General features: G+C 43.0%; 1 protein-coding gene and 1 long non-coding RNA gene across 9 annotated transcripts in view; one reads left to right on the forward strand and one right to left on the reverse strand.

The window, feature by feature from the left end:
* Positions 1 to 5064: 5064 nt before the first annotated feature.
* BCL6 (BCL6 transcription repressor) overlaps positions 5065 to 26378 on the reverse strand; it is a 106133-nt gene continuing 84819 nt past the window's right edge. For 2 of the 8 annotated variants that reach the window (XM_075340455.1, XM_075340454.1), the window contains 9 exons: positions 13828 to 13866; positions 13353 to 13526; positions 12978 to 13199; positions 11891 to 12850; positions 11548 to 11723; positions 10596 to 10763; positions 10156 to 10286; positions 9471 to 9608; positions 5065 to 7809 (listed from right to left, as the gene is read on the reverse strand). In XM_075340455.1, coding sequence (XP_075196570.1) covers positions 7666 to 7809; positions 9471 to 9608; positions 10156 to 10286; positions 10596 to 10763; positions 11548 to 11723; positions 11891 to 12850; positions 12978 to 13199; positions 13353 to 13513 — 2100 coding nt within the window. In that variant the 5' untranslated portion in view covers positions 13514 to 13526; positions 13828 to 13866 and the 3' untranslated portion in view covers positions 5065 to 7665. Of the gene's footprint in view, positions 7810 to 9470; positions 9609 to 10155; positions 10287 to 10595; positions 10764 to 11547; positions 11724 to 11890; positions 12851 to 12977; positions 13200 to 13352; positions 13527 to 13827; positions 13867 to 15147; positions 15655 to 20403; positions 20670 to 23872; positions 24052 to 24252; positions 24323 to 26378 lie in introns of those variants that run through there. The other 6 variants (XM_075340453.1, XM_075340460.1, XM_075340457.1 and 3 more) reach the window with 6 other exon arrangements.
* LOC142296625 (uncharacterized) overlaps positions 24686 to 26378 on the forward strand; it is a 32971-nt gene continuing 31278 nt past the window's right edge. The window contains exon 1 of the long non-coding RNA XR_012751660.1: positions 24686 to 24967. This is a non-coding gene — a long non-coding RNA (uncharacterized LOC142296625). The remainder of the gene's footprint in view (positions 24968 to 26378) is intronic.

Consider the following 26378-nt stretch of genomic DNA (forward strand, 5'->3'; position numbering starts at 1 on the left):
ATTGGGTTTAGATCAGGACTCTGGGCTGGCTGTTTCATTGTTTCAATGTTTTCTGTTTCAAGGAACTGCTTTACCCGTTTTGCTGTGTGAAAGGGGGCATTGTCCTACATGAAAATTGCTGGCTGATTGAGTGATGAACGCCTCAAAAGGAAGAGCCACGCCTTTAGAAATTTTGGCAATTGCAGAATCCATTCTTTGGACACTTTTCCCAGGTTTTGTACAGGTCCTCGCTAAACGGATACTTCCTTTTTAAGGTCTGCAGAACCAGCACTTTTTTAACCATTGTTTTTCCATTCCTTTTTGATTATGGCCAGTAAGTATTTATGTACTGGAAATACTCACTGTCTATGCTTCTCAAGGTTACTGAACACAGCGTTTTGTATTGATTATTGTTCTTTAGAGGACTCTACCCCCATAGTGGCTCTATCAACTTTTAATAGTCTAGCAGTGTCCTCCACCAGAAAATCCAGACGGCCATACTCCCTGCCAGAAGAGGTTGATTCTGACCCCTCTGAGTCTAGCAACTCACCTCACTCTTCCTCTGAAACTAATGTCTGAAAGTGCCTGCAGCCTATTACATGGAGAAGGAGCTTTGATATGGTTGAATCTCCCTCCTCACATTGCCTTAACCTCTTGTTTAATCAGATTTTTGATTTCCTAAAAGATTCTCTCTTCTGCCAGTCTTTTCAATACATGAGCGACAAAAAGTTTCAAGTTGTAAGCTTTAGGTAACCCTTTCCTGCACTTAGCACATTCCTTATTTTTTGTCTTTGACACCGTCTTCCTGGCCTAAAATATTCATAATAATAATAATAATAATAATAATACCATCATTATGATTATTATAAGGAAAGCACTCACCCCATCCTGTGCATCGGAACTATTGGGCTAGTAGCAGGCTTTGGATCTTCTGCTTTGCCTTTTGCACTGTAGGGTTCTCCACGATGCACGCTCACTGGAACCTGATTGCCACCAAAGAAAGGAAACTATCCCTTTACTTATGATTTCTGGGGTGAGGTATAATCAAAACAGCAGGGAAGAACCATAGAAGGAGGCCCCAATAGCATGCCACTGCCCTATGCCTGCCTATCCCCTCCTCATAGGCACCAGCTACTGCTGGATCTCCCATGGACCCAGATGTGAAGTAAATTCAGAAGAAGGAATCTTGCCACACTATCACTACACCAGGATGTAATAAATTATTACATGTCTTTATTATATATCCACAGGTCAACGCATTTCGGAGGTCACAACCTCCTTCCTCATGACAACAGGCAAGAACACAAAAAAGCGAAGCAAGATACCCAATTCATTCTTCTGAATTTACTGTACTCTGCTTGGGGTTGCAGCTGTCCACCTTAATATGACGCTGATATAGGAGTTGTGACTTGCACAACTTCTCTAGGTGAGTTCCTCACTACTATTAACCAATTGTATTATCTGGTAAGACCCAATTTTGCTTCTCCTCCACAGTTCTATCTTCTATGGACCCAGATGTGGCCCTGCCCGATGTTCCCTCTGGAGAAATCACCATAGGTATATCACTGGATCCGTAGGTATCCTCTTCCAGGGACAGGAGCCATACTGGAGAGTTCAGAGAGGTACCGCCTTTTTATATCTGTAGGTTTCCTGTTCCTGGGGAAGAAGCACTCTCTCACATGCGGTGCTGTCATGGTGAAGGGAAAATTTCTCCTTTCTTGTCTGTATGCAGCACATGCTCACAAGCAGCAAGGAGCAAATTATACATCACTACTAAGCAGTCCAGCTGTGAATCCGGCACTAAAGTAAGATGAATACATACTAAAAAGCAGCACTATCCATTCATGTCAAACTCTTTTCTCCTCCTTTCTCAGGCTTCAATAAACAACTGTAATTTGACACCTGTTAGCTGTCAGTACATCTTGCTTAGACAAATATTAACTTTATTATGAGTAAAGGAGAAAAGCGATTGGGGCAAGGGTCAAGGTGACTAAGTATTATTACAACTATATTTCACTGAAATACTGTTATATCAGAGAAAATATACTTTAAAAGGCAGTCTAGGCACTATGCATCTCAGATGACAAGACAAAGATACTAGTTCCATAACTGATTCCCTACACTGACAGGTCTCTCCCTCTCTGTGTACGTTAGGTACATGTCAGTTTAGGGATGTGGTACAGGAACAATCCGCCAGAGACCAACCTCTTGGCATTTCCCCTGAGGAAGCTAGTGTATAGCAGTGAAACAAATGGGGTTTATCCCCACTAAGATCAGTTTGCTATATCCTTTGGTATTTGGATTCCATACTATGGACCTTATTTAAGAAATATATCATACTAGCTGTAGTACCCAGGCGTTGCCTGGGATACTAACTATCTCTCTTCGAGTTTCTTTCTGTCTCTGTGTGTCTGTCTCTGTCTGTATCAGTTTCTCTATCTGTCTCTGTGTCTCGTTCCCCGGTCTGTCTCTTTCCCCGGTCTGTCTCTTTCCCCGTCTATCTCTGTCTGTGCTTATGTCTGTCTGTCTCTTTCTGTCTCTATCCATCTCTCCACCGACATCATATAACCTCACGCATAAGCTTCAACTAACTTTTTATTTTGTTCCTATAGCAACCACTGACAGTTGCTATTAATAACCTATAGCTCCCACCTCCATTCAGTTTAATGGCGGCAGGATTTAGAGACTAACTGTAAAGAACTGGGTTCAATTTTTCTGTCAAAACAGTCTACGACGCTCCCTGGGTCACATGAGGCGTCTGTGCAAAATTTCGTGATTATAAATGCAACGGTGCGGATTCCTTTAGCGACATACACAGATACACACACACATACACTCAGCTTTATATATTAGATGGATTAGCTCTACATGTACTGTACATCTATTTACTTTCTTATTATTGTCTTGCATGTTTATTATTCATTATATGATTTATATGTGCCACATATTATGCACTTGCACTCTTGGATATTTTTTGATTATACTGTATTTAATGATTGATATGAAGATATATTTTTGTAATACATTTTGCTGACTGGTGATACTATTTCCCAGGTTCTAAATATTGTTGGATATTACATATATTTCCAAAAATATTTCTCATATTAAGTTACAATGAAAGGAAAATTATTATTAAATTACTTTTGCATAAGTTATATATCTACCTATTGGATGTCAGTGTTGTGGATATTTTGGTTTTATTTTAATTACAGTGTATTATTTTTGGCTTTAATAAAGTTCATTATATTTACATGCAGGTATGCTTATCGTTACTCTAATGCCTTTTTTCTTTTTCTTTACATCTAGTTTTTGCTTACTGATATAGAACCCTTATATATTCTGGCTGTGCATCTATTATATTGTTGTACAGGCTCTGGGACTTGTCATCCAAAACGCACAGGTCCAGCAAGCTGCTGACATACTCATATACTTTCTCTGAAATTATGTATAATTTCAGAGCACGGATGTAACTATAATGGTTGCAGTTGCACCCGGGCTCTGGAGTTTAAGGGGCCCAAAAATTTCATTTTAGCCCATATAAGAAGAGCAATACTATTAAAGACTAGTGATAGTTGGGAGCCCCATTGGAGGTTTTTTGCATTGGGGTATACAAGCTTTACGTTTCACCACGGTTTCAGAATAACACTTTCATGGCTGCAATAACGTAACAAGTGTATGATTTATGTTGTTGTGGTTCAGAAATCATGAATCTATTAGTCAGGTTTCTTTTAGGATTCAAATATTCACTGTTGACAATAGTTGTCTATGTTACCTTGACTCGGAACGTGAAACAATTCAGTGTGGCTGATCACACGGCAAGATGAGGTGGCTTGACCCGAGTGGGGTTCAGATAAGTGCTGTTCCACTCGGAGGTAGGGGGTCAGGTCCTGTGATAGAGGCTATGGGTCCTAAGAGTGAGGACTAGCTAGAGGGCTATTGTATTGCTAGGTGTACAGAAGCTGCTGACCAAGCTGGATAGATCGTAAGCAGCTGTTGAGTGGGGGCTTTGCCTGGCAGCATGGGTGCTGTTTGCACCTGGATTGCTTCCCATGCTGATGCGGTACTGCTGCAGTGGTTATCACCACAAGGTGCTACGCCTGACAAGTTTGAGACCTACTAGGATGTTTGCTGTGCCGTGGCAATGGGTGCCATAAATTCTGATTGCGTTTTGTTCAATTTTGTAAATTTTCGCCATTGGTCAATGTATAAGATTTGGATGTGTGGTCCCTATCTTTATTTCTGCAGCCATAGCAATGTTTGTGAGCTACGACTAAAGATTCTTTAAATCAAACCAGCGGGTCCTCATTCCCCACATTGCAGGATATCAAAGAGACTCATCCTGAGCCTTCACAGTTTTTCTAAATACCATTTTGTGAACCATAAACCATATTGTCGACCTTAAATTGCTTTACCTCTGACTAACCACCAAGATTCCTGAACCTTATTGGTGAAAAGTGTGATTGGAGTTTGGATACGCCAGGAGTAAGTTCATGTGAGTTGTGCCATCCTTTTTCTGCAGCGTAGTGGTCCCTTGAAGTCCACTTATGATTCTTGAACAAGTTAGCATATATAAATATTCATAATCCAGGCTTGTATATTCTATTGTGTTCCATGAGTGGCAGATGTATATTAACTGTAACCAAACACCTATTCGATTTGTGTACTAGCTTTCCAAACCGTGAAAAATGGCTTTTTCTAAATTTAAGCAAATTTATTACAATGTACGATATTTCAAAATGGATGTAATAAATTCTAATACTGGGGACAACGTTACTAATGGTATAAGATAACAGTCCAAGCGGTCCTCGGTTATTAAAGTTGCTGTCTCTTCATTACGGACTCTCCGCGCGGTTGACAACTTTGCAGTTGTGGTGTCAAGTCTACAATACACGACTACTGTAGCTATTCACTTGGCTTAGAAGATAAATACGGCTTATCTTAATGTCATACATAATTGTAACTCATTGTCTGATTTTTAATGAAACCGTGCAACCCCTTTATTTCAAGAATTCTGAAAAGCAATTTTCCCCAATAAAATTACAAGTGTCTTTAAAACCAAAACAAAAAATACATGACTCCAGAGAACAATTTTTCTTGCTGTTGAGGATTTTATTTGTTTCTACTTGTACAGCTATTGTTACATTGCAATAATGCAGTTTTAGAAACAGCCCAAACCCTGTCTCCCGGCAGTTTATTATTAACACAAGCAGGACAAGCGTCATGAAATCAACGTAAGGAGAACAAAAAAAAATATATATATATAATAAAATAATGACTGACCTTTCCTAAAGATTAGTGACTAGCTTTAGGATGTACCTTTAAAAAGGGATTAGGTTCGAAACATTCATTAACCCCTTTAATGCCAGTGGGACTGGCAACTTGTTGCTCTTCCCCCTGGCGCCAATGAGGTTAAAAGGCACCAAAGACAAAATATACATATTTACAAACATACAATAAGAACAAAAGTTACATAATCCTTCGACAGGGTGTCTAAGTTATTAAACTTACTGTAAACCTTCACTTCCAAATAAAAAAACAAAAAAACAAAACTAAGAAATAAAATTACAGACAGACTGTTGCGTTTAGACAAAATAACTTTTCACGTACACTGGTGCAATACATTAAAATATCTTGTAAGTGCTCCATCACAATAAAACATACCTCAGATTGAATTCTGCCCGCAGATACAATCTAAAGGTTTGCTGTTTTTCAGAATTTCTTTATAGAGCTTTTTTTAAACCTTTATTTTTTTTTCACTCTTCATAATATAGGTATATTTATATATATATTTAGATATATATATATATATATTTACAACTCTTCCATAAATTCCTTTTCCTTTGGTTAAAACTATAACAAAAGTTAAAGCCCTCTTTTAAAAAGCATATACAATAATTCTTTGTTCTATTTTTCGCCTTTATGAGTGCACATTTTGCATACCATAAAATTAAATACTTTGTAAATGTTTCAAGGGTGCAAGAAAATTAGCAACTAGAAAAATAGCTGATTTAGGTGCCTCCTAATGCTGGTATAGTATTGCAGCTATAGCAAAAAGGTACCTTCTGGGGTCATATTAGCCTAATCTAAAAGGCAAGGTTATCATTGGCCAAATGACTCAAGAATGCCTTATTGCTTTATAAAGAAGGGGAACTAAGGCGGGAGAAGTGCTGAACTCTGCCTAGGCAGAATGGAGCAGTTTATCATTTCCCATTCAAACAATATTAGTCAGTTAACTCTGCCATGACAGTCTTGTGTTGGACCACAACACGGTGCATTGCTAGGTCCTGTAGCAGCCATCAGATTTACATAGACTTAAGTGTTCCTCACATTAGTATGTCAAACATCTAGCACCTGGCACTGACACAATTCATTAAGTCCAACGTATGAACATGGCTAAACACTGCTCCCTTTGAACACCCTCCTTGTGTGCATTATATATATATGCAACTATATATTAATGTGATTTATTTCAAAGGGTTTTCTCAATTTTCATACCGATGACCTCTCTTTATGATGGGTTATCAGTATCAGATCGAAGGAAGTCTGACACCCCTATCAACCAGCTGAGGCCAGAAAACCGTGCATGGAGCAGAACACCACCGCTTTGTCACAGTGTGTAGTAGCAGTTTGTGGATACTACGGATTAGTGCTCATTCAAATAATAGAAGCTATATCCGACAGGTGACACTAAACAATTGATTTAGCTGTGCAAATCGCAACAGACCACAACTGTTAACATCCAGTCCACCGCTGGACCTGAACAGCTGATTGGTGGGGCGCCGGGTGTCTGACCCTTGCAGATCTGATATTAAAGACCGATCCTAAAGTTTTGTCATCTATGTCGTAATTGCTAAACTCACCTTTAATAGGAACTAAAGGTGGAAGGTGCTTCTTTCAAGTGCTTGTGTTCTGTTGCATCCATAGAATGCCAGATGGCACCTAAGTCTGGAGATAATTCAACAGATTTCGGTTTCCCCACTTTATACTTGGCTTCTTTACAGTCACTAAAACATGGCTGTAGACATTATTCTACTAAGCTAGACACTGTTAGCCACCAAAGGAAAACAAATCTTATAAGGTGCTTTCTGTGGGTCATCTTGGCAAGTATTAACAAATGGAAAATTGGATAATCACAACAATGCCTTACCACGGGCAAGAGAATCAAGAAATCTTAAGGGACCTGTGGATCCTTTGGGTGATGAACTACCTATCAAAGTATGGTGGGGCAAAAACTGTATTCTTTAAAGAAGCTAACTCTGGCTATTATTACTAAGAGGCATTGTGGAGTTACTCCCAAAATAAACATACTAGCATAATCACCGATTCTTATATAGCTGGTGCTTCAAAAGCTATAAGTCACTCCTCATGGGAGTGCCAGTGCATTGTTGGCTGGGTCCACACAGCAAGGTGCAACAGGCTTTGCATGCCCAATTAAACTCTTCATTCAGTCTTTTCCTCAACATTCTGATTCTTTCAGGCTGAGAATTACAATGCTGAAATAATAAAGAGCGCATGGTCACTATGCCACACAGATTTAGAAAAAAAAATTATATATATATATATATTTACAATTAAAGGCGCACATTTCACATGACCAGGACAAAGAAAAAAAAAATAGACCCGTTTTGTTTTGCCCATATGCGCTTAAAGGTCAAAAAGAGGCACTCCAGTTTCACTGGGCAGGACTCAGCAAGATTTTGGGAGATCAGCAGGGAGCTCTGCTTGAGACACACGGTACTGGACTTTTGTGTTGGTGATTGCACCATGTTTTTGACGCAAATGAAGTCTTAGTTGGCTCTTGTGACGGAAATGGAGATTGCATTTTTCGCACTAGAAAAGAAATAAAATAAAATTTAATATTACATTTTTTTTTAAAATGAAACAGAGATTATGGACTATGTAAAAGTTTCCAGAAGTCAATTAACATATTGTGTATGTGAAGTGTAAAATACTTACAATACGTAAATATATTGTGCTTAGCATATATGAATACGCTGCCTTTGAAAAGTAAGACTGTAATCAATATCTTACTTAACACAAGAATAATTTCCAAAATTTTCACATGACTGCGTTTCATAGAACATTTCAAAAACCATAACATGAACGTAAGGTAAATAATTTAACTTTCATTGCAAAATTTTTAATTTTTAATCAAATTAGGTGCTGCACAAATGAATGATCCCCATATCAAGTACTTTGTATGACCTCCATGATTTTTTAGGAATAGCACCAAGTCTTCTAGGCAAGTAATGAACATGTTTGCAACATATTACAGCATCTATCTTGTGTTCTTTAAAACAACCTCTTTTAGAGCCCGGATGCTGGATGGAGAGTGATTCTCAACTTGTCTCTTCGGAATTTCCCATAGGCGTTTCATGTGGGTTCAGATCAGGAGACATACTTGGCCTCTGAATCACTTTCACCCTATTCTTTTTCAGAAATACAACTGATGAGTGTTTTGGATCATTGTCATGTTGGAAAAGTGCACGTCTGCCAAGGGCACTGAGTGATGGTAGCATCGTTTCTTTCAATAGACGAGTACATCTGTGAATTCATGATACCATCAATAAAATTTAGCTTCCCGACACCAGCAGCCCTCATACAGTTCCACATAAGGACAATGCCACAACGTTTCACTATAAGCACTGTGCATTTAGAAAAATGCATGGTGCCTACAGTGAAACATGGGGGTGGCAGTGTTCCTTTTGTGGGGCTGCATGAGCACTGCAGGTGTCGAGGAACTACATTTTATTGATGGTATCATGAATTCACAGATGTACTGTTCTATATTGAATGAGAAGATGCTACCATCACTCCATGCTCTTGGTAGACATGCACTTTTCCAACATGACAATGATCCAAAAGACACATTATTGCATTTCTGAATAAAAAAACAGGATGAAACTCATTCAGTGGCCAAGTATGTCTGCTGATCTAAACTCAATCAAACACCTTTGAACATCACAGATCTTGCAATATGTTCATTAGATGTCTAGAAGACTTGGAGCAGTCTTTAAAATCTTGAAGGTCATACATATACAGATAACAAATATAGTTGCTTTTGTTGTGGGGTATATTCATTTTTGCATCAACTAATTTGAGAAAATCTGAAGAAGATTTTGTAATGAAAGGTATTTAATTAACCTTACTTTCATGTTAAGAGTTAAAAAAAGTTCTACAAAACTCAGTCTTGTAACGATTTTGGAAATTTATTTTGTGTTCTGTAAGACATCGATTAAAATCTTACTTTTCAAAGGGGCCCCCACTCCAATAAATTAAACAGTTGCAGAAATGTTTGCAAGAAGTATACCATGTGTGAATATAGTCAGGTGTATATCACCTGTCATGTATGTGTAGAGTTTGTGAAAAATTCAGTTGTTTTTGTACTGATACATTAGTACAAATAATTGCATAAAGAAAATGATAATGTCTACCACAACAAACCAGCTCGTATAACAGTTCATATGACTCCTTTTTACATGTGGACCTACATGATAAGGTTTCTCTCCAGTGTGAATACGTAGATGGCTCTTCAATGTCTGCAAGTGTCTAAACCTGGTTCCACAGATCTCACATGGGTACGGTTTTTCTCCGGTGTGTATTAGTACATGGGCACGAAGATGAGCAACCTACGATTTAAAAAAATACAAATTTATTTTTAAAAACATTACCCTCTGCCTAATGAAAAACATAAGGCTACACTGTCAGGAAGAAGGCATTGACTGGGAAAACCAATTAAAGATCTCTATGGAACTCTATGGTTTCATAGTATGTAAGGTTGAAGGTAGACTTAAGTCCATGAAGTTCAACCTATACTCTAACATGTTGATCCACAGGGAGGCAAAAAAACTCCATAGGGCAGACAGTAAGCTCACATTAGGGGAAAAAAATTCCTTCCCGATTCCACATATGGCAATCAGACTAGTTCCCTGGATGAGTCACCGAATCTAGTGCACATAACCAGTAATATTATATTTTTCAAGAAAGGCATCCAGGTCTGCCTTAAATGTTAGTAGTGAATCAACCATTACAACATTATGTGGCAGAGAGATCCATAGTCTCACTGCACTTACAGTAAAGAATCTGCGTCTGTGATTACCATATGTGACTAAATAAAGAGTAACAGTTTTAGAAATGCCAAACTAATTTCTTCATATAGTCTATTTTGACATTTACCTGTACAAAGCGTGCACCACATGTCTCACACTTGTACGGCTTTTCTCCGGAGTGAATTCTGGTGTGGGTCTTTAGGTTTGCAGGTCGATTGAACTGTGCGCCACAAATACTACAGCGATATGGTTTCTCCCCTAATGATGAAATAACAACATCAAATTCAATCATTGCTTGCATTTAGACCATTAACTAAGTAGGAAGATAGGGGAAGGAAAGATATTAGAAATATTAAAGTTGGACCAGCTATATCACAATTTTTACGGATTTTTTTAAGTGACCTTAGCTAACATATAAAGTAAGTGCTAAATCCTAAATTTAGATGGGGTAAAGCTGAATATCTCTTTTAAAGCTTTGCTTTCCACTAGTATTAAAAGAGGACACAATCCATTACTGGAACAGATCGTCAATAGACTTTGCAACCCTTGAGTATTTTAGCAACTCACCGGTGTGTACGGTCTTGTGGCTGGCAAGGTTTCCTTTGTAGCGGAATGAAGCTTGGCAGCGATCGCACTTATAGGGCTTATCACTGTGCATCTGCAAAGTGTGTCTTTTTAAAGAGCCCTCTTCAGAGAAACGAGAGTCGCATTCGTTACAAAAGAAAGTGCCATTTTCTGTGGAGAAAACAAAGACCTATAAGAGATTATACAAACAAAATTCTATTTTTACTATTGTCACCTTATACAAAGGTACCACGGGTTACTGTCCCAAAAGGGTAAAATCTGCATGAAGTCAACATGCATTGATATTTCAGTTTTCACTAACACGTAATAATCTTGAATACGTTTTTTGACTTCCGATCCAAGTCTCAATTGTATACAGATGACTGTGATACGGCAATTATAGATTCCAAATACATAGGATAAAAGTTTGCTGTATTTCAGCATCTGTTTCTTCTGTTTTCATGGTAGAGAAGTCACCTCCAGAGGTGTCAGGCAGAGGCTTACAGCCTTCTCCCCATTGAAAACACATGTATTCGTGGATAAATTGAGCAATGGGAGGAATAGGGCTGTTTGCTGAACGACCATCTGCACCTACCCAAGGTGTAATGGCACGTAAAATCCCATTATAGGGATTAAAAAGCATATATATATATATATATATATACACACATATACATATATACACATATATATATATATATATATATATATATAGTTCTGTCGATTTAATGATTTAAAAACCTTTAAAAGAACTGCTTTGAATGTTCTTTTTGGAAAAAAACTGACACGGAAATATTGCAGTTATCGATGTAACAAGGTATGGAATTGATGCTATTTTATTGTCAAATTTCCCATGTAGAGGGCTGAAGGAAAAAATTAAACCATGCAATGATGATAAAAAAAACTGATCTAAAAATAAAAGTTTACATATTAAGTATCTTAAATGGAAACTTACCACAGCTTGAGTCCGAAAACTCGGATTGTGTCTCCGCTATCTCTTCTCCAAAGTTGGAACCAGGGGTATGAGGACACATTTCAGGAGGGGATTGTGAAGAAAACATGCTGAATTTGGTTGCGTGGATGTAAAGAGGCGAATGCCCTTCACTGCTCAAAGGTGACCCGTCCATACTCCTGTGAAAGCAAAAAAACAGAAATCCCTTTGGGTCACCTAATGGTTTTAGGAATGGATAAAAAAAAATCTAGACAAACATGAGTCAACCAAATAAACCATTTGGGATTCCACTCAATTGTATATGACTACTGGCAAAAACATTGTGTTAAAGCATTTCGGGGCTTACCTGTTCACAATGCTGTTCAGTTTGCTAGCCTGGGTCACGACAGAGTCTTCAGGGCTCCCATTAAGTTTTGATGAATTCTGATTGTCCATATTTTCTGACTTAACTGGCTGTTGACATGATGTCTGAGAAGCGTAAAATGGCGGGGACAGGTTGACCATTTCACCTTGGTTGGCGCAGCCTTCTTTGTCACTCTGGTTTAGGGAATTCAACAATTTATACTTTTTCCAGTTACAAGCCTTTGGGTCTGTAGAGGATTTCGACAAAGGAGAACTAGAGCCTTGTGAAATTCGAGCATTTTTACTGCTGCTGGACTCTGTAGGAGAGTTAGGTTGGCAGTCTGACTTCTGTGGACTTTGAGGACTAACAAGACCTTTGCGGTTGACAGGAGAGTTAGAAGGTTTAAAGTGTATTATTTCATCTTCTGAAAATGTTCTTTCCTCCTCTTTCCCCTTGTCACAATTATAGAAAGGGCTGTTTCTCACCGATGGACCAGTAGACCGAGAGCCTGCAAGCACATTGTATTGAGAGTCACTACGGGGGTCTTCAAATGCAGCTTCCTTAGGAGAGTAGATGTTGCTGTGGCATACGTTGACAGACAAGTCAGTGACTGCTTTCCTGTAATCTCCTAGCACAGTCCTTGAATTTTCTCCAGGTAACACACTTTCCTTAGGATATCTATTGGATCTTTGGATGTCAGCCATCTGCACATCTCTTACTTCATCCTCTGGAAACAGAAACCCGTGGACTGGAATGTGACTGTACAGAGGGTATGAAGATGGAGAGCCATTGTACAAGTTGGGTATGTAAGATCTTCCATCGCAGATGGCTGTATTACGGAGAGGTACAGTATTTTCTGATATCTCACAGTTTCTGTAGGCCATAACATCAGGAGGCAACATAGACCTGCCTTGTAGAAAATCTTCTCCTCTAGATGTTTTCACAGAACTCACAATATCTTCACTGAAAGCACAAAGACAAAAAAAAAAAATCATACTTACAGCATAAAAAAGCAATTATCTGCAGAACCTTAATAAAAAGATCCCTGTAAAGGTAAGAGCAATAAGCAGAGTTCATAATGCAAGACTACCTGGACTTGAGGAACCTCTGGCAGGTGTCCACAACATGCTCCATCTGTAAGTAAAGTGCAGTGCTCATGACCGCCATAATGCTGCTCTCTCTTAAGCTGAGCCGCGATGTGTACATGAAATCCAAAAGGACTCGAAAGCCCTCTGCGCTGATTTCTGGATCAAGGTTGATGATGTTCATATTGCATTTCGTTTGGTCAGTGAAGATTGTATAGAATAATCCACTGCAAAAAAAAAATAAATAAAATCAGGTATGAGTTTCTTACTCAACAGATCTGAAGATTCCATTTCTGAACAATACGCATAATCAGGACACTAAACAATACAGTAGAGTATACAAAATAATATATGACTTCATAACACCCGGCTGCACTCACCTGCAAGCCATAAGGACTGTCTTGTGAGCACGAAAGTGTTCCCTGTTCACAACGATGATCACATCTGTCAGGATGTCTCGACTTCGCAGACGATTGAGATTCAGGAGGACATCACTAGCATGCCGCGTGAACTGGATGCAGCTGTCAGTTGCAGATGTCATTGTTGCCCCTATCCTAGAGGAAAGAAAACAGAACCTTACTACATGTATAGACCCTAACCTTAACTGTCTGATTGCGCTCAGACAATACATTACACACAAGTTTCAACTTCTACTTTTGGTGGTTTGTATTATTTATGGATCACTGAAGGTTCACCAGTTATGAAAGTTGAGTAACATGCAGGTGCGTAACCAAATGCACACACAATTAAAATGAAAAAACACATAAGTACCAAATAGTAAATAGCATGCAGAGATAGAAGGAAAACACAAGTGATAATACACACAATAAAAGGGAAAGTCATCTAAGTACTCACCCAAAGTTTCACTTTATAATCCAAACTCCTCTTTGAATACTGCAAAAAAAGCACAATCAGAAGTGAGTAGACTTGTTGAATGAGACGTCAATGACAAAGTATAGGGTTGTACGATCAGATATTAGATGATGACTTTTTCCACAGTAACTACTAAAGAAACATGACTAAGTTACAGCATGTGGAGTGAGTCTGGACATGGCAGCACATGCTGCCACCTAGGGCTTTGCTCAGCTTTACATACAGATGTGTCCACCATTACCAATTCTTACATTTAATTAAGGGCTCCTGATACAAATTTAATATACTTGCAAAACCCTTAAGGGCCTGCAATACCCTAGGTGGCCATGCGAACAGATATACCATTGACATCTCTGAACAGAGTATTGCAAAAGTGTGTCTTTGTTTTGTTTTTTTTAAGGTGATCATCTAGTAAGGAAAGAAACATCTGTATGTATGCAGAACAGGGTCCCATACTGGAATCCCGGAAGGACATCGTCTTATTGGAGTTTATTTTACGTTCACTCCATTCCTTATAATAATATTTATTCACTTATATATTGCCGTTACTTCTATAGGACTTTACATACATCTAAAAGTCCCTATCAGTATGTCTTTGGATTGTGGGAGGAAACCGGAGAATCTGGAGGAAACCCACGCAAACACGTGGAGAACTTACAAACTCCTTGCAGATTTTGTCCTTGGTGGGATTGAACCCAGGACCCCAGACTGCAGTGCTAACCACTGAGCCACCGTGCCGCCCCGTCTAGGTTTTTTCATTCTAATTCAATACAACACTGCTCATGAACATGGGTCGAGATAATATAGGCAAACTACACACTGACAAAGGTAAATGTATACACTCAGCTACAATGTGAATGTTACAGCATTGAAGGAAAGCAATGAAGTGCCTCTTAGTACTGTTCTTTCCGTACACTAAAATGTGAGAGGCTCATATCATAGGTTTAAGTACCTTTCATATCCCCACAAGTAAAAGCAGAAGCTTTGTGATTAGATGGTGGGTCCAACAGATAACCAACAGATACTAAATGGTTAGGGCTAAAAATACAGTGGTTGATTCCTCTTCCTTTTTCAAGGAATCTTGAAACTAGGCATTTCTCGCACTCGGTAGTTTCTCTACCCTTTTTGCACATTCTCATTCACACAGGAAGAACACCTTCCAGAACAGACTGAAGAAAGCCACTGATTGTTGGATGACATCAAAAGAAAAAAACACAGTCTCAGTAACCCAAAAGTAAGAAATCCATAAAATGCATCAGATTAGAATGTGTAAAATACTCCCAAATATATATGAGCCATTACCTTCTAGACAGAGCCCCGAGGAGCCGAGTGCATGCATAGCTGTGGAGGTGGAACATTGACAGATACCCATGCGATGTCACCATCACCTGCTGTACATTGTCTTCCTTTACACAGAGGAATAGGGGTGGGTATTCCAGCCATATCATTCTGGGAAATATTTGACTCAGACTGGGATTACTTCACCAAATGAACTCTACTACAATTAGCTTTCCTGGAAAGCCAGCCCAGGACACAGACGTACAGTATGCGCTCCCTTCTAGGCTTCCCTAACACAAGACACATTTTGGTAGTCAAAACTAAAAAATCATGCATCAGTATCCGAGAAACAAAAAAGCAGAATTACCGTCAGAATGGCATCTAACAGGCTCATTTTAGTAACATGTGAAATATATTTTCGCACAGAATAGAGCCATTTTACTCTAGGCTGCTGGATTTGTAAAGACATTTGCCACAAACAAAGTTGATTTTAATCAATAGATCTTAGAGTAATAATAAGTTCCACAATTGAATGTGTTTAAAAATAATGTTCCAGTGCTGAGATAATCTTATATATGTGCCCCTGCTGTGTTCTGTGTAATGGCCGTGTCTGACCATACAGGGACATGGTCTGATCATACCACAGCGCCTGGGCCGGGGAGGAAGTAAAAGAGTATACAAGTAGCACAGCACGGGATCACAAATTATTCTTTCTTTGAGGTCAACATTTTTAAAAAAAACAGGTAAGGAAATGTTTTACCTCACAAAAAGAATCATATATGATCCCATTCTACAGTGTCTTTATACTCGTTTTATCCTCCCCTGCCCAGGAGCTGTGGTAAGATCAGACCGTGTCCCTGTGTGGTCAGACATAGCCATTATATAGTACCCGTGATCCCCACTATAGCTTCTCATAAGCCAGATCAGATACCCATACTTTGCACTGAAGAGGGGAAATCACCCCGAAACACCATGACTGCAAATTGGGGTTCTGATCTGGCATAAATCATACATCATATGAAAAGGCTAGTTAAAAAGCCACTTTTGACTTTTAGGATTGCTACTTCCTTCCAATAGGTGGCACTGGAGTTTGTCTCCTTTCTCCCTGGAGAGACAATTTGAATATTTCCCAGAGCAGCCCTCACTGACAGCCAGACTGGTTTGTCAGGTTTCCGCAAGGAGAATAGTCGTCCCCATAGTACATAGTAGGGACACATATATAAGATTATCTCAGCACAGGAAGATTTTTTTAAAAGACATCCAATTGTTGAAATTATTATTATTAGAAGATCTATTGATTAAGGTGAACTTTAAAATGAACTTTTTTTTGTGGGAAAACCCCTTTAAATTTTGCTCAATTTGTAACTAAACATAAATAAACTTGTGATCTTCATAATCTAAAGCAAAGTATGTGTACTGGGCCTGCTCGCTGACATGTAAACAGTGCTGTAGTCTGCCACCAGGTGGCGATAAATAACAGTGATTTGTCCTTTAGTCAGATTTGGGCTGCAGGTAGGGAGCAGATTAGTCTAGCTGTGATCTTTGTCCTTTCTAGCAAATCACCCAGTGCTATAAGAAGCTCTCCGGGTGCTTTGCACCATTATATACTTAATAACAGGACAAAGCTATACAGGACTGGAATTGATTATTTTTTGGGGTCTATTCACTTTAATATACAGACGGGCTCTATCTTGGTCTTTAAGAAACTCCCACTGACACAAGGAGAACAAAATCAACATTATGAATATCCTAATATGCAGTTTGCAAACTGGCCCACCACAAATGTCTAGGAGTCACAATATTACAAAATGGTAAAATAATGGCCCCCTCCGTAACCAACATAGAGCCATTGTTTTACCATTCTGTAGCAGCCAGTGTAGCCCTAGGAGTAATAGAAGCTGGAGGAGAGGAGGAACTGTGCTGTAATGCCTCCATGGTACTCCTACCAGGCAGCAAAGGGTTCAAGGGAAGGGAACAGATTGCTTGATCTAAATCTGCCCGGTTAAATAGAGATGCACTTTTATTCTGCTCATAGGAAAACGGATATGAGGGGGCAATGCTCCCAGTTTTGCTTTCCAGCAGAGAATCACTTTCAAGTTCATTGGATTAATTATTTAAAAATACACAAGCCGCCAGGGATTTGTGACTGGCAGCGAGCTCTCCCTGCAATGTTACTCATTCCTTATTTAACCAACAACTTGTAACAGTATCAGAGAAGAGCAACTTCTAAGAGGCAACACGAGGCAGCACCGCCCAGGGACAGCACTCAACTGGTTAACACTCCGAGCCAAGAAGCCGTCGTGTATATTGACAAATGGAAAAAAAAAAATCAAGGAAGCCAAAATCATCATTGCGCAAAAAAAAAAAAAAAAAAAGTATGTAACAAAGCGTAAATGCACAGGGAGTAGAAGCCAGCTCTGCCCATGGTCTTGGCATTATAGGACAACTCACCTACGCTAGGGGCAGCCATGGCAAAGTTGTTGCCCAATTCATGATAGCAAGCAAGTATTCCTCAGCTTAGAAGTGAAGGTGATATACCTAACATTACAATGGGATACCCTCCTAGAGCCCAGTGCCAACAGGGTATAGGGTGGCATCAACCATCGCTTGCTCCAGCCTATGGTTCCATACAAATTCCTATATAGCTATTTGGTTCTATAATGTTATATAGGACAAGGCGGAAGTGGATTATCTGCAGTCATGTTCAGGCACAAGACATTTAATATTAATCGAGCCTTTAAGATGAAGACTGAACTAAAATAGCAAGATGTCAGCAGCGTGCCCTGAGCACCACTAGATGGCAGTGCTCCCCCTCCGGTGGGGTTTTGGCAAACACTTTCCATTATGTCCCTAAGAAAAGTTGTTTTTGGATAAACACACACACGTTTGTTCTGATGTTTTGCCCTTTTCTCGCTTAAAAAAAGAAACATTTTATGGAGTTTTGAATCCTGACTCAACATGTGATTTTTTTCCACCAAGTCACCCAGGCTCCAGCAGCCTGGCCATGAAATAACAGTGCTGAAGTCTATGGCTTTGGGGAGCTGGCAGGGACGCGGCCTGGAATGCACGGCCTAGGAGCGCTGCGCAGAGACACCTCCTTTGTAAAATAACCTGAGCAGTATTAGTGGCAGGGCCAGCTACATTCCTGCCCTCCCAAACCTGACACCAGCACATCGCTGCGGAACAAGTTTCTATTATGGAACCTATATTTTGTCACTTTTTTGTGGCTCATGCCACCCAACCTGCTGACGGGTGCCAAATCTACAGATCAGGGCTGAATACAGTGCATGGTACTCTGATGTTACTAATAGCAGGTGCGTTGTACTATGGCTACATATAGACAGCACTCTATTATTACAATGGCAGACCATACCACTATGCCAACATCACCCATCATAAAACAGTGCCAATGTCACCCATCATACCACAGTGCCAACAACGCCAATTATGCCACAGTGCCAACATCACCCATCATACCACAGTGCCAACATCACCCATCATACCACAGTGCCAACATCACCCATCATAGTGCCAATGTCACCCATCATACCACAGTGCCAACATGACCCATCATACCACAGTGCCCACATGACCCATCATACGAGTGCCAACAACGCCCATTATGCCACACTGCCAACATCACCCATTATACTACAGTGCCAACATCACCCATCACAGTGCCAACATCACCCATCATACCACAGTGCCAACATCAACCATCATACCACAGTGCCAACATCACCCATCACAGTGCCAACATCACCCATCATACCACAGTGCCAACATCGCCCCTCATACCACAGTGCCAACATCGCCCATCATACCAGTGCCAACATCGCCCATCATACCAGTGCCAACATCGCCCATCATACCACAGTGCCAACATGACCCATCATACCACAGTGCCAATGTCACCCATCATACCACAGTGCCAACATCACCCATCACAGTGCCAACATCACCCATCATACCACAGTGCCAACATCGCCCCTCATACCACAGTGCCAACATCGTCCATCATACCAGTGCCAACATCGCCCATCATACCACAGTGCCAACATCGCCCATCATACCACAGTGCCAACATCGCCCATCATACCACAGTGCCAACATCGCCCATCATACCACAGTGCCAACATCGCCCCTCATACCACAGTGCCAACATCGCCCATCATACCACAGTGCCAACATCGCCCATCATACCACAGTGCCAACATCGCCCATCATACCACAGTGCCAACATCGCCCCTCATACCACAGTGCCAACATCGCCCCTCATACCACAGTGCCAACATCGCCCCTCATACCACAGTGCCAACATCGCCCCTCATACCACAGTGCCAACATCGCCCCTCATACCACAGTGCCAACATCGCCCCTCATACCACAGTGCCAACATCGCCCCTCATACCACAGTGCCAACATCGCCCCTCATACCACAGTGCCAACATCGCCCCTCATACCACAGTGCCAACATCGCCCATCATACCACAGTGCCAACATCGCCCATCATACCACAGTGCCAACATCGCCCATCATACCACAGTGCCAACATCGCCCATCATACCACAGTGCCAACATCGCCCCTCATACCACAGTGCCAACATCGCCCCTCATACCACAGTGCCAACATCGCCCCTCATACCACAGTGCCAACATCGCCCCTCATACCACAGTGCCAACATCGCCCCTCATACCACAGTGCCAACATCGCCCATCATACCACAGTGCCAACATCGCCCATCATACCACAGTGCCAACGTCACCTATGAACCAGAAAGCATCTACAACGCAGAAAAAGTAAACACTGACAGATATTTCACAAAAGACCATTAAAAAAGGCCGTCAAATCACTCGAAACAACAGACATAGGAAAAAAATACAAATTGTTCCATTTTGGGCTAAGTAATAAGTTCCATTTAGTTCATTTACTATAGAAAATCACAGATGAGCCGAGCCAACATGCCAAGTAACAAACTCAGCACTGCTACATGGGAAAGAGAACACAATGGTCCCGGACCGCTGCTAACGATCACGATCTCATCTCCCCAGCCAGTGCGGAGGATCCGAAACCTCCAGGTAACCTCTGCATTATTAACCCCTTGTCTGGGCTTCCGAGTACCGGTATAACAGGCCATTGGCGGCAGCCCCCTCAGTGAGCGCGGAGCCGCCAGCAGCCTCTAAATTTAGCGCGTCACTGGGGAATGTTAGCAGAGGTTGTGACGGTGACCAGCAGGGGGCGCTGCGGCCCCAGACACGGCGCAGACATATGCTATTTACCATTCGTGTGGACGGCGCGGAAAGCTCTGCCGTGCACTGTCATTATATCGCCGTGTACTGCACAAGGTCCTGCACGGCGGGACGGCTAATGTGCTGCGGGCACCTGCGCACCTCCTCTATGGAGCCATGCCCACAACTAAAGGGGCTCTGTGCATTAAATACCGCCGAAATCACCCAGAAGAGCGTCTGACAGAACCTGGGCACAGCCCGCGCCCCGTCTTCTGTCAGACACAGCCATGGACACAGCCCGCGCCCCGTCTTCTGTCAGACACAGCCATGGACACAGCCCGCGCCCCGTCTTCTGTCAGACACAGCCATGGGCACAGCCCGCGCCCCGTCTTCTGTCAGACACAGCCATGGGCACAGCCCGCGCCCCGTCTTCTGTCAGACACAGCCATGGGCACAGCCCGCGCCCCGTCTTCTGTCAGACACAGCCATGGACACAGCCCGCGCCCCGTCTTCTGTCAGACACAGCCATGGACACAGCCCGCGCCCCGTCTTCTGTCAGACACAGCCATGGGCACAGCCCGCGCCCCGTCTTCTGTCAGACACAGCCATGGACACAGCCCGCGCCCCGTCTTCTGTCAGACACAGCCATGGGCACAGCCCGCGCCCCGTCTTCTGTCAGACACAGCCATGGACACAGCCCGCGCCCCGTCTTCTGTCAGACACAGCCCGCGCCCCGTCTTCTGTCAGACACAGCCATGGACACAGCCCGCGCCCCGTCTTCTGTCAGACACAGCCATGGACACAGCCCGCGCCCCGTCTTCTGTCAGACACAGCCATGGACACAGCCCGCGCCCCGTCTTCTGTCAGACACAGCCATGGGCACAGCCCGCGCCCCGTCTTCTGTCAGACACAGCCATGGACACAGCCCGCGCCCCGTCTAATGCTAGTGAAAGGAACAGCGGGAAACCCCATATCTGTACGTGTGGTGGTCTCTGTCTGCTATCTGCTGGAGAGCAGGAGACCCCCATATCTGTACGTGTGGTGGTTCCTGGCCGCTTCCTGCTGGAGACCCCCATATCTGTGCGTGTGGTGGTCTCCAGCCGCTAACTATAGGAGAGAGGGGACCCCCATACTTGTACGTGAGGGGGTCCCTGGCCGCTGCCTCCAGGAATAGCGTGTGGAGCGGCGCCAGCACTATCACTGGGCGAAGCTGATTTACGAGTCGCCCTCCCTGTGCCAAGAGCCTTCATAGTAAACACTGAACAGACAGGAGGACGCGCTGCAAATCCTGCACAGTGCCATATACCGAGCTCCACACTGTATACAGTGCCATACACCGAGCTCCACACTGTATACAGTGCCATATACCGAGCTCCACACTGTATACAGTGCCATATACCGAGCTCCACACTGTATACAGTGCCATACACCGAGCTCCACACTGTATACAGTGCCATACACCGAGCTCCACACTGTATACAGTGCCATACACCGAGCTCCACACTGTATACAGTGCCATATACCGAGCTCCACACTGTATACAGTGCCATACACCGAGCTCCACACTGTATACAGTGCCATATACCGAGCTCCACACTGTATACAGTGCCATACACCGAGCTCCACACTGTATACAGTGCCATACACCGAGCTCCACACTGTATACAGTGCCATATACCGAGCTCCACACTGTATACAGTGCCATATACCGAGCTCCACACTGTATACAGTGCCCCCTATATACCGAGCTCCACACTGTATACAGTGCCCTCTATATACTGCATACAGTGCATCTATATACCGAGCTCCACACTGTATACAGTGCCATACACCGAGCTCCACACTGTATACAGTGCCATATACCGAGCTCCACACTGTATACAGTGCCTCTATATACCGAGCTCCACACTGTATACAGTGCCCCCTATATACCGAGCTCCACACTGTATACAGTGCCCTCTATATACTGCATACAGTGCACCTATATACCGAGCTCCACACTGTATACAGTGCCCCCTATATACCGAGCTCCACACTGTATACAGTGCCCCCTATATACTGCATACAGTGCACCTATATACCGAGCTCCACACTGTATACAGTGCCCCCTATATACCGAGCTCCACACTGTATACAGTGCCTCTATATACCGAGCTCCACACTGTATACAGTGCCCCCTATATACCGAGCTCCACACTGTATACAGTGCCCCCTATATACCGAGCTCCACACTGTATACAGTGCCCCCTATATACTGCATACAGTGCACCTATATACCGAGCTCCACACTGTATACAGTGCCCCCTATATACCGAGCTCCACACTGTATACAGTGCCCCCTATATACTGCATACAGTGCACCTATATACCGAGCTCCACACTGTATACAGTGCCCCCTATATACCGAGCTCCACACTGTATACAGTGCCTCTATATACCGAGCTCCACACTGTATACAGTGCCTCTATATACCGAGCTCCACACTGTATACAGTGCCCCCTATATACCGAGCTCCACACTGTATACAGTGCCTCTATATACCGAGCTCCACACTGTATACAGTGCCCCCTATATACCGAGCTCCACACTGTATACAGTGCCTCTATATACCGAGCTCCACACTGCATACAGTGCCTCTATATACCGAGCTCCACACTGTATACAGTGCCCCCTATATAATGCATACAGTGCACCTATATACCGAGCTCCACACTGTATACAGTGCCCCCTATATACTGCATACAGTGCACCTATATACCGAGCTCCACACTGTATACAGTGCCCCCTAAATATCGATACAGTGCCTCTATGTACCGAGCACCTCCATATACAGAGCTCCACACTATATACAGAGTGTAAACAGAGCACCTCCGTCTACAGAGCTCCATATATACTGAGCACTTCCATATGCAGAGATCCACACTATATACAGAGCTCCCTATATATCGAGCACCTTACACAGTGCCCTTGTAGACCGAGCTCCCTGTATACCATCCGTCTCTATATACAGAACTCCCTATATTCCGAGCACTTCCATATACAGAGCTCCACACTATATACAGAGCTCCCTATATACCGAGCACATCCATATACAGAGCTCCACACTATATACAGAGCTCCACACTATATACAGAGCTCCCTATATACCGAGCACATCCATATACAGAGCTCCACACTATATACAGGGCTCCACACTATATACAGAGCTCCCTATATACCGAGCACATCCATATACAGAGCTCCACACTATATACAGGGCTCCACACTATATACAGGGCTCCCTATATACCGAGCACATCCATATACAGAGCTCCCTATATACCGAGCACATCCATATACAGAGCTCCCTATATACCGAGCACATCCATATACAGAGCTCCACACTATATACAGAGCTCCCTATATACCGAGCACCTCCATATACACAGCTCCACACTATATACAGAGCTCCCTATATACCGAGCACCTCCAGAGCTCATCACCTCACACAGTGCCCCTATAGCCCGAGCTCCCTGTATACCATGAGTCTCCATATACGGAGCCCCTGGGCACCCGTCCTCCTGCCCAGCACACAGTCCTCCCGGAGTTTCCAGGTCTGCGCCCTCTGCCAGCCATGTAATAAGGGCACAGGTGCAGGGCACGGCCGGGCGCCCTCCAGATGGCAGGCTGGCTGCTGCACACAGGACTGCTGTCCTTGCAGCCAGTGAGGCCAGGCAGGCAGGGAGCTGGCACACGCAGACAGGCACACTCATGGCATGGACAGGGAGACAAGACTGGGATCAGCTCCTGAGAAAAGTCAGAAGAAATGCAGGAGGGCAGAGAGGAGAAGCAGGAGGAGAGGAGCTGCAGCCCCAGCAACTGGCAAGTAATAAAAAAAAAGAATGAAAGAGAAGCAATCACCTGGTAGGGCTTTCCTAGAAAATCCTTGCATCACCACTTCTAAGAACCCCCAGTTCTAAGAATCAACAGGGCTCAATTCTCGGAATTTGAGCTTCTGATCTTACCATTATATGAAGGCAGGGGAGGACTGAGAGTCTCCCAGCCAGCCCCTTTCATCGTCCTCCTGCCTATCGTCGCCGTCTGCGGGCACTCAGCGTCTTTCCAGGCACATTGCCCGAGAGGAAAAAAATGCCTTTTACACAGGTTCATCTTTGTTGAGGGTCTTAATCGGGTGTTTGGCATATAGGGTTACCGTACCCCCCCGGCTGACTTGGTTTCGCCCGGCTGGAGGTGTCACGTGGTATGTCTTTGGCCGTGACGTAGGCTTTTAACTTGGAAGGCCAGCCCTGAAATTCTGAGAACTAATTTGCTATTCTGTGACATAAGAGAGGGTCCGGCTGCTGCCTGCGCTGCACATAATCCACTCTGTACACTCAGCACACGGGGACACGCACAATGCACACTAATAAAGGCGTCCCAGCTCTCCTACATGTCCTGGGCAGGGTGGGCTCAGCCACTGGGGTCCCAAGGTGCCCCCCACAGCCTGGACCAGGAGCTATGCAGCCGGAGCCCGCATTCTGCAGCCTGGACTGAGCAGTGCACGCTGGCAGGACATTAACCTCTTGTTGTCATGCTTCAGTAGGGCTTGTCTGGACTGTTGGCATGGACTGGAAGGGTATGGTATTCTCTGGCATATCATTCTTTGTATATTGTATGCACATTGTATGTAGTGTGTGCTGTGCCAGGCTGTTGTGTGATGTTACTGTGCATTCCTTACGTCTGACCTTTTAGTGCCCACCTAGCACAGTGAGACGATGTTATGTGTGGCAGGGAAGGTTTAAGTAGGGGCAGCTCTGTATATAGAGACAACTCTATATAGGGGCAGCTCTGTATATAAGGGCAGCTCTTTATATATGGGCAACTCTGTATATAGAGGCAGCTCTGTACATAGAGACAACTCTATATAGAGGCAACTCTGTATATAGGGGCAGCTCTTTATATATAGGGAACTCTGTATACAGAGGCAGCTCTGTACATAGAGACAACTCTATATAGAGGCAGCTCTGTACATAGGGGCAGCCCTGTACATAGAGACAACTCTATATAGGGACAGCTCTTTATATATGGGCAACTCTGTATATAGAGGCAGCTCTGTACATAGGGGCAGCTCTATATAGTGGCAGCTCTGCATGTAGGGACAGCTCTGTATACAGGGGCAGCTCTTTATATAGGGGCAGTGCTGTACATAGGCACAACTCTGTATATAGAGACAGCTCTGTATAGAGAGATAACTATATAGGGGTAGCTCATTATATAGGGGCAACTCTGTGTAGGGACAGTTCTCTATATAGGTGCAGCTCTTTATATAAAGATAGTGCTTTATATAGGGGTACCTCTTTAGATATGGACAGTGCTTTATGTAGGGACAGTTCTGTATATAGGGACATCTCTTTATATAGGCATGCACACATCTTAATATAGGGACAGCACATTATATAGGGGCAGCTCTTGTGGTCTGTTTGGGTGCCTGGGTGGGGCCTGTCTGAGCAGACACTTCATATTATCGCATACCCCATGGGTAAGGAGAGGGTTAATCACCTACACAGTGAGAGTGGCACACTGACAATCCCCAATGAGCCACAACGCTTACATCAGTAGCCGGAAACAGGATTATAGTCCTACTAATCAGATTGACCATGGTTTTATGTTGCAGCCTGTGTCTATAACATGACAGCTTTAATCGGTGACACAATGGGTTTAACTCATCCAGTGCTTGTTCCAGTTCTCATAGAAATGTAGCAGAGCTGATGTATTCTAACTCTTTGGAGCTCCATTGTTTATGAATTCTGATAAGTAAAATAATGGGTTTATCTGCGATCCTATGGGTGAAATACGCTGGCAGACACAGCCAAAAAGGGCCCCTGTGCAAGAACAGTATATGGGCCAGTTTCAGTTCAGTAACTCATCATGATGCACTATTCCACCTGCTTTGGAGGTAGATGTGGACCCCCTCACTTTGGACCCCTGTGTAAGAACAATATATGGGCCCTTTTCAGTTCAGTAACTCACCATGATGCACTATTCCA

Source organism: Anomaloglossus baeobatrachus, chromosome 3, assembly GCF_048569485.1.
Source record: "Anomaloglossus baeobatrachus isolate aAnoBae1 chromosome 3, aAnoBae1.hap1, whole genome shotgun sequence".
NCBI classification, from domain to species: domain Eukaryota; kingdom Metazoa; phylum Chordata; class Amphibia; order Anura; family Aromobatidae; genus Anomaloglossus; species Anomaloglossus baeobatrachus.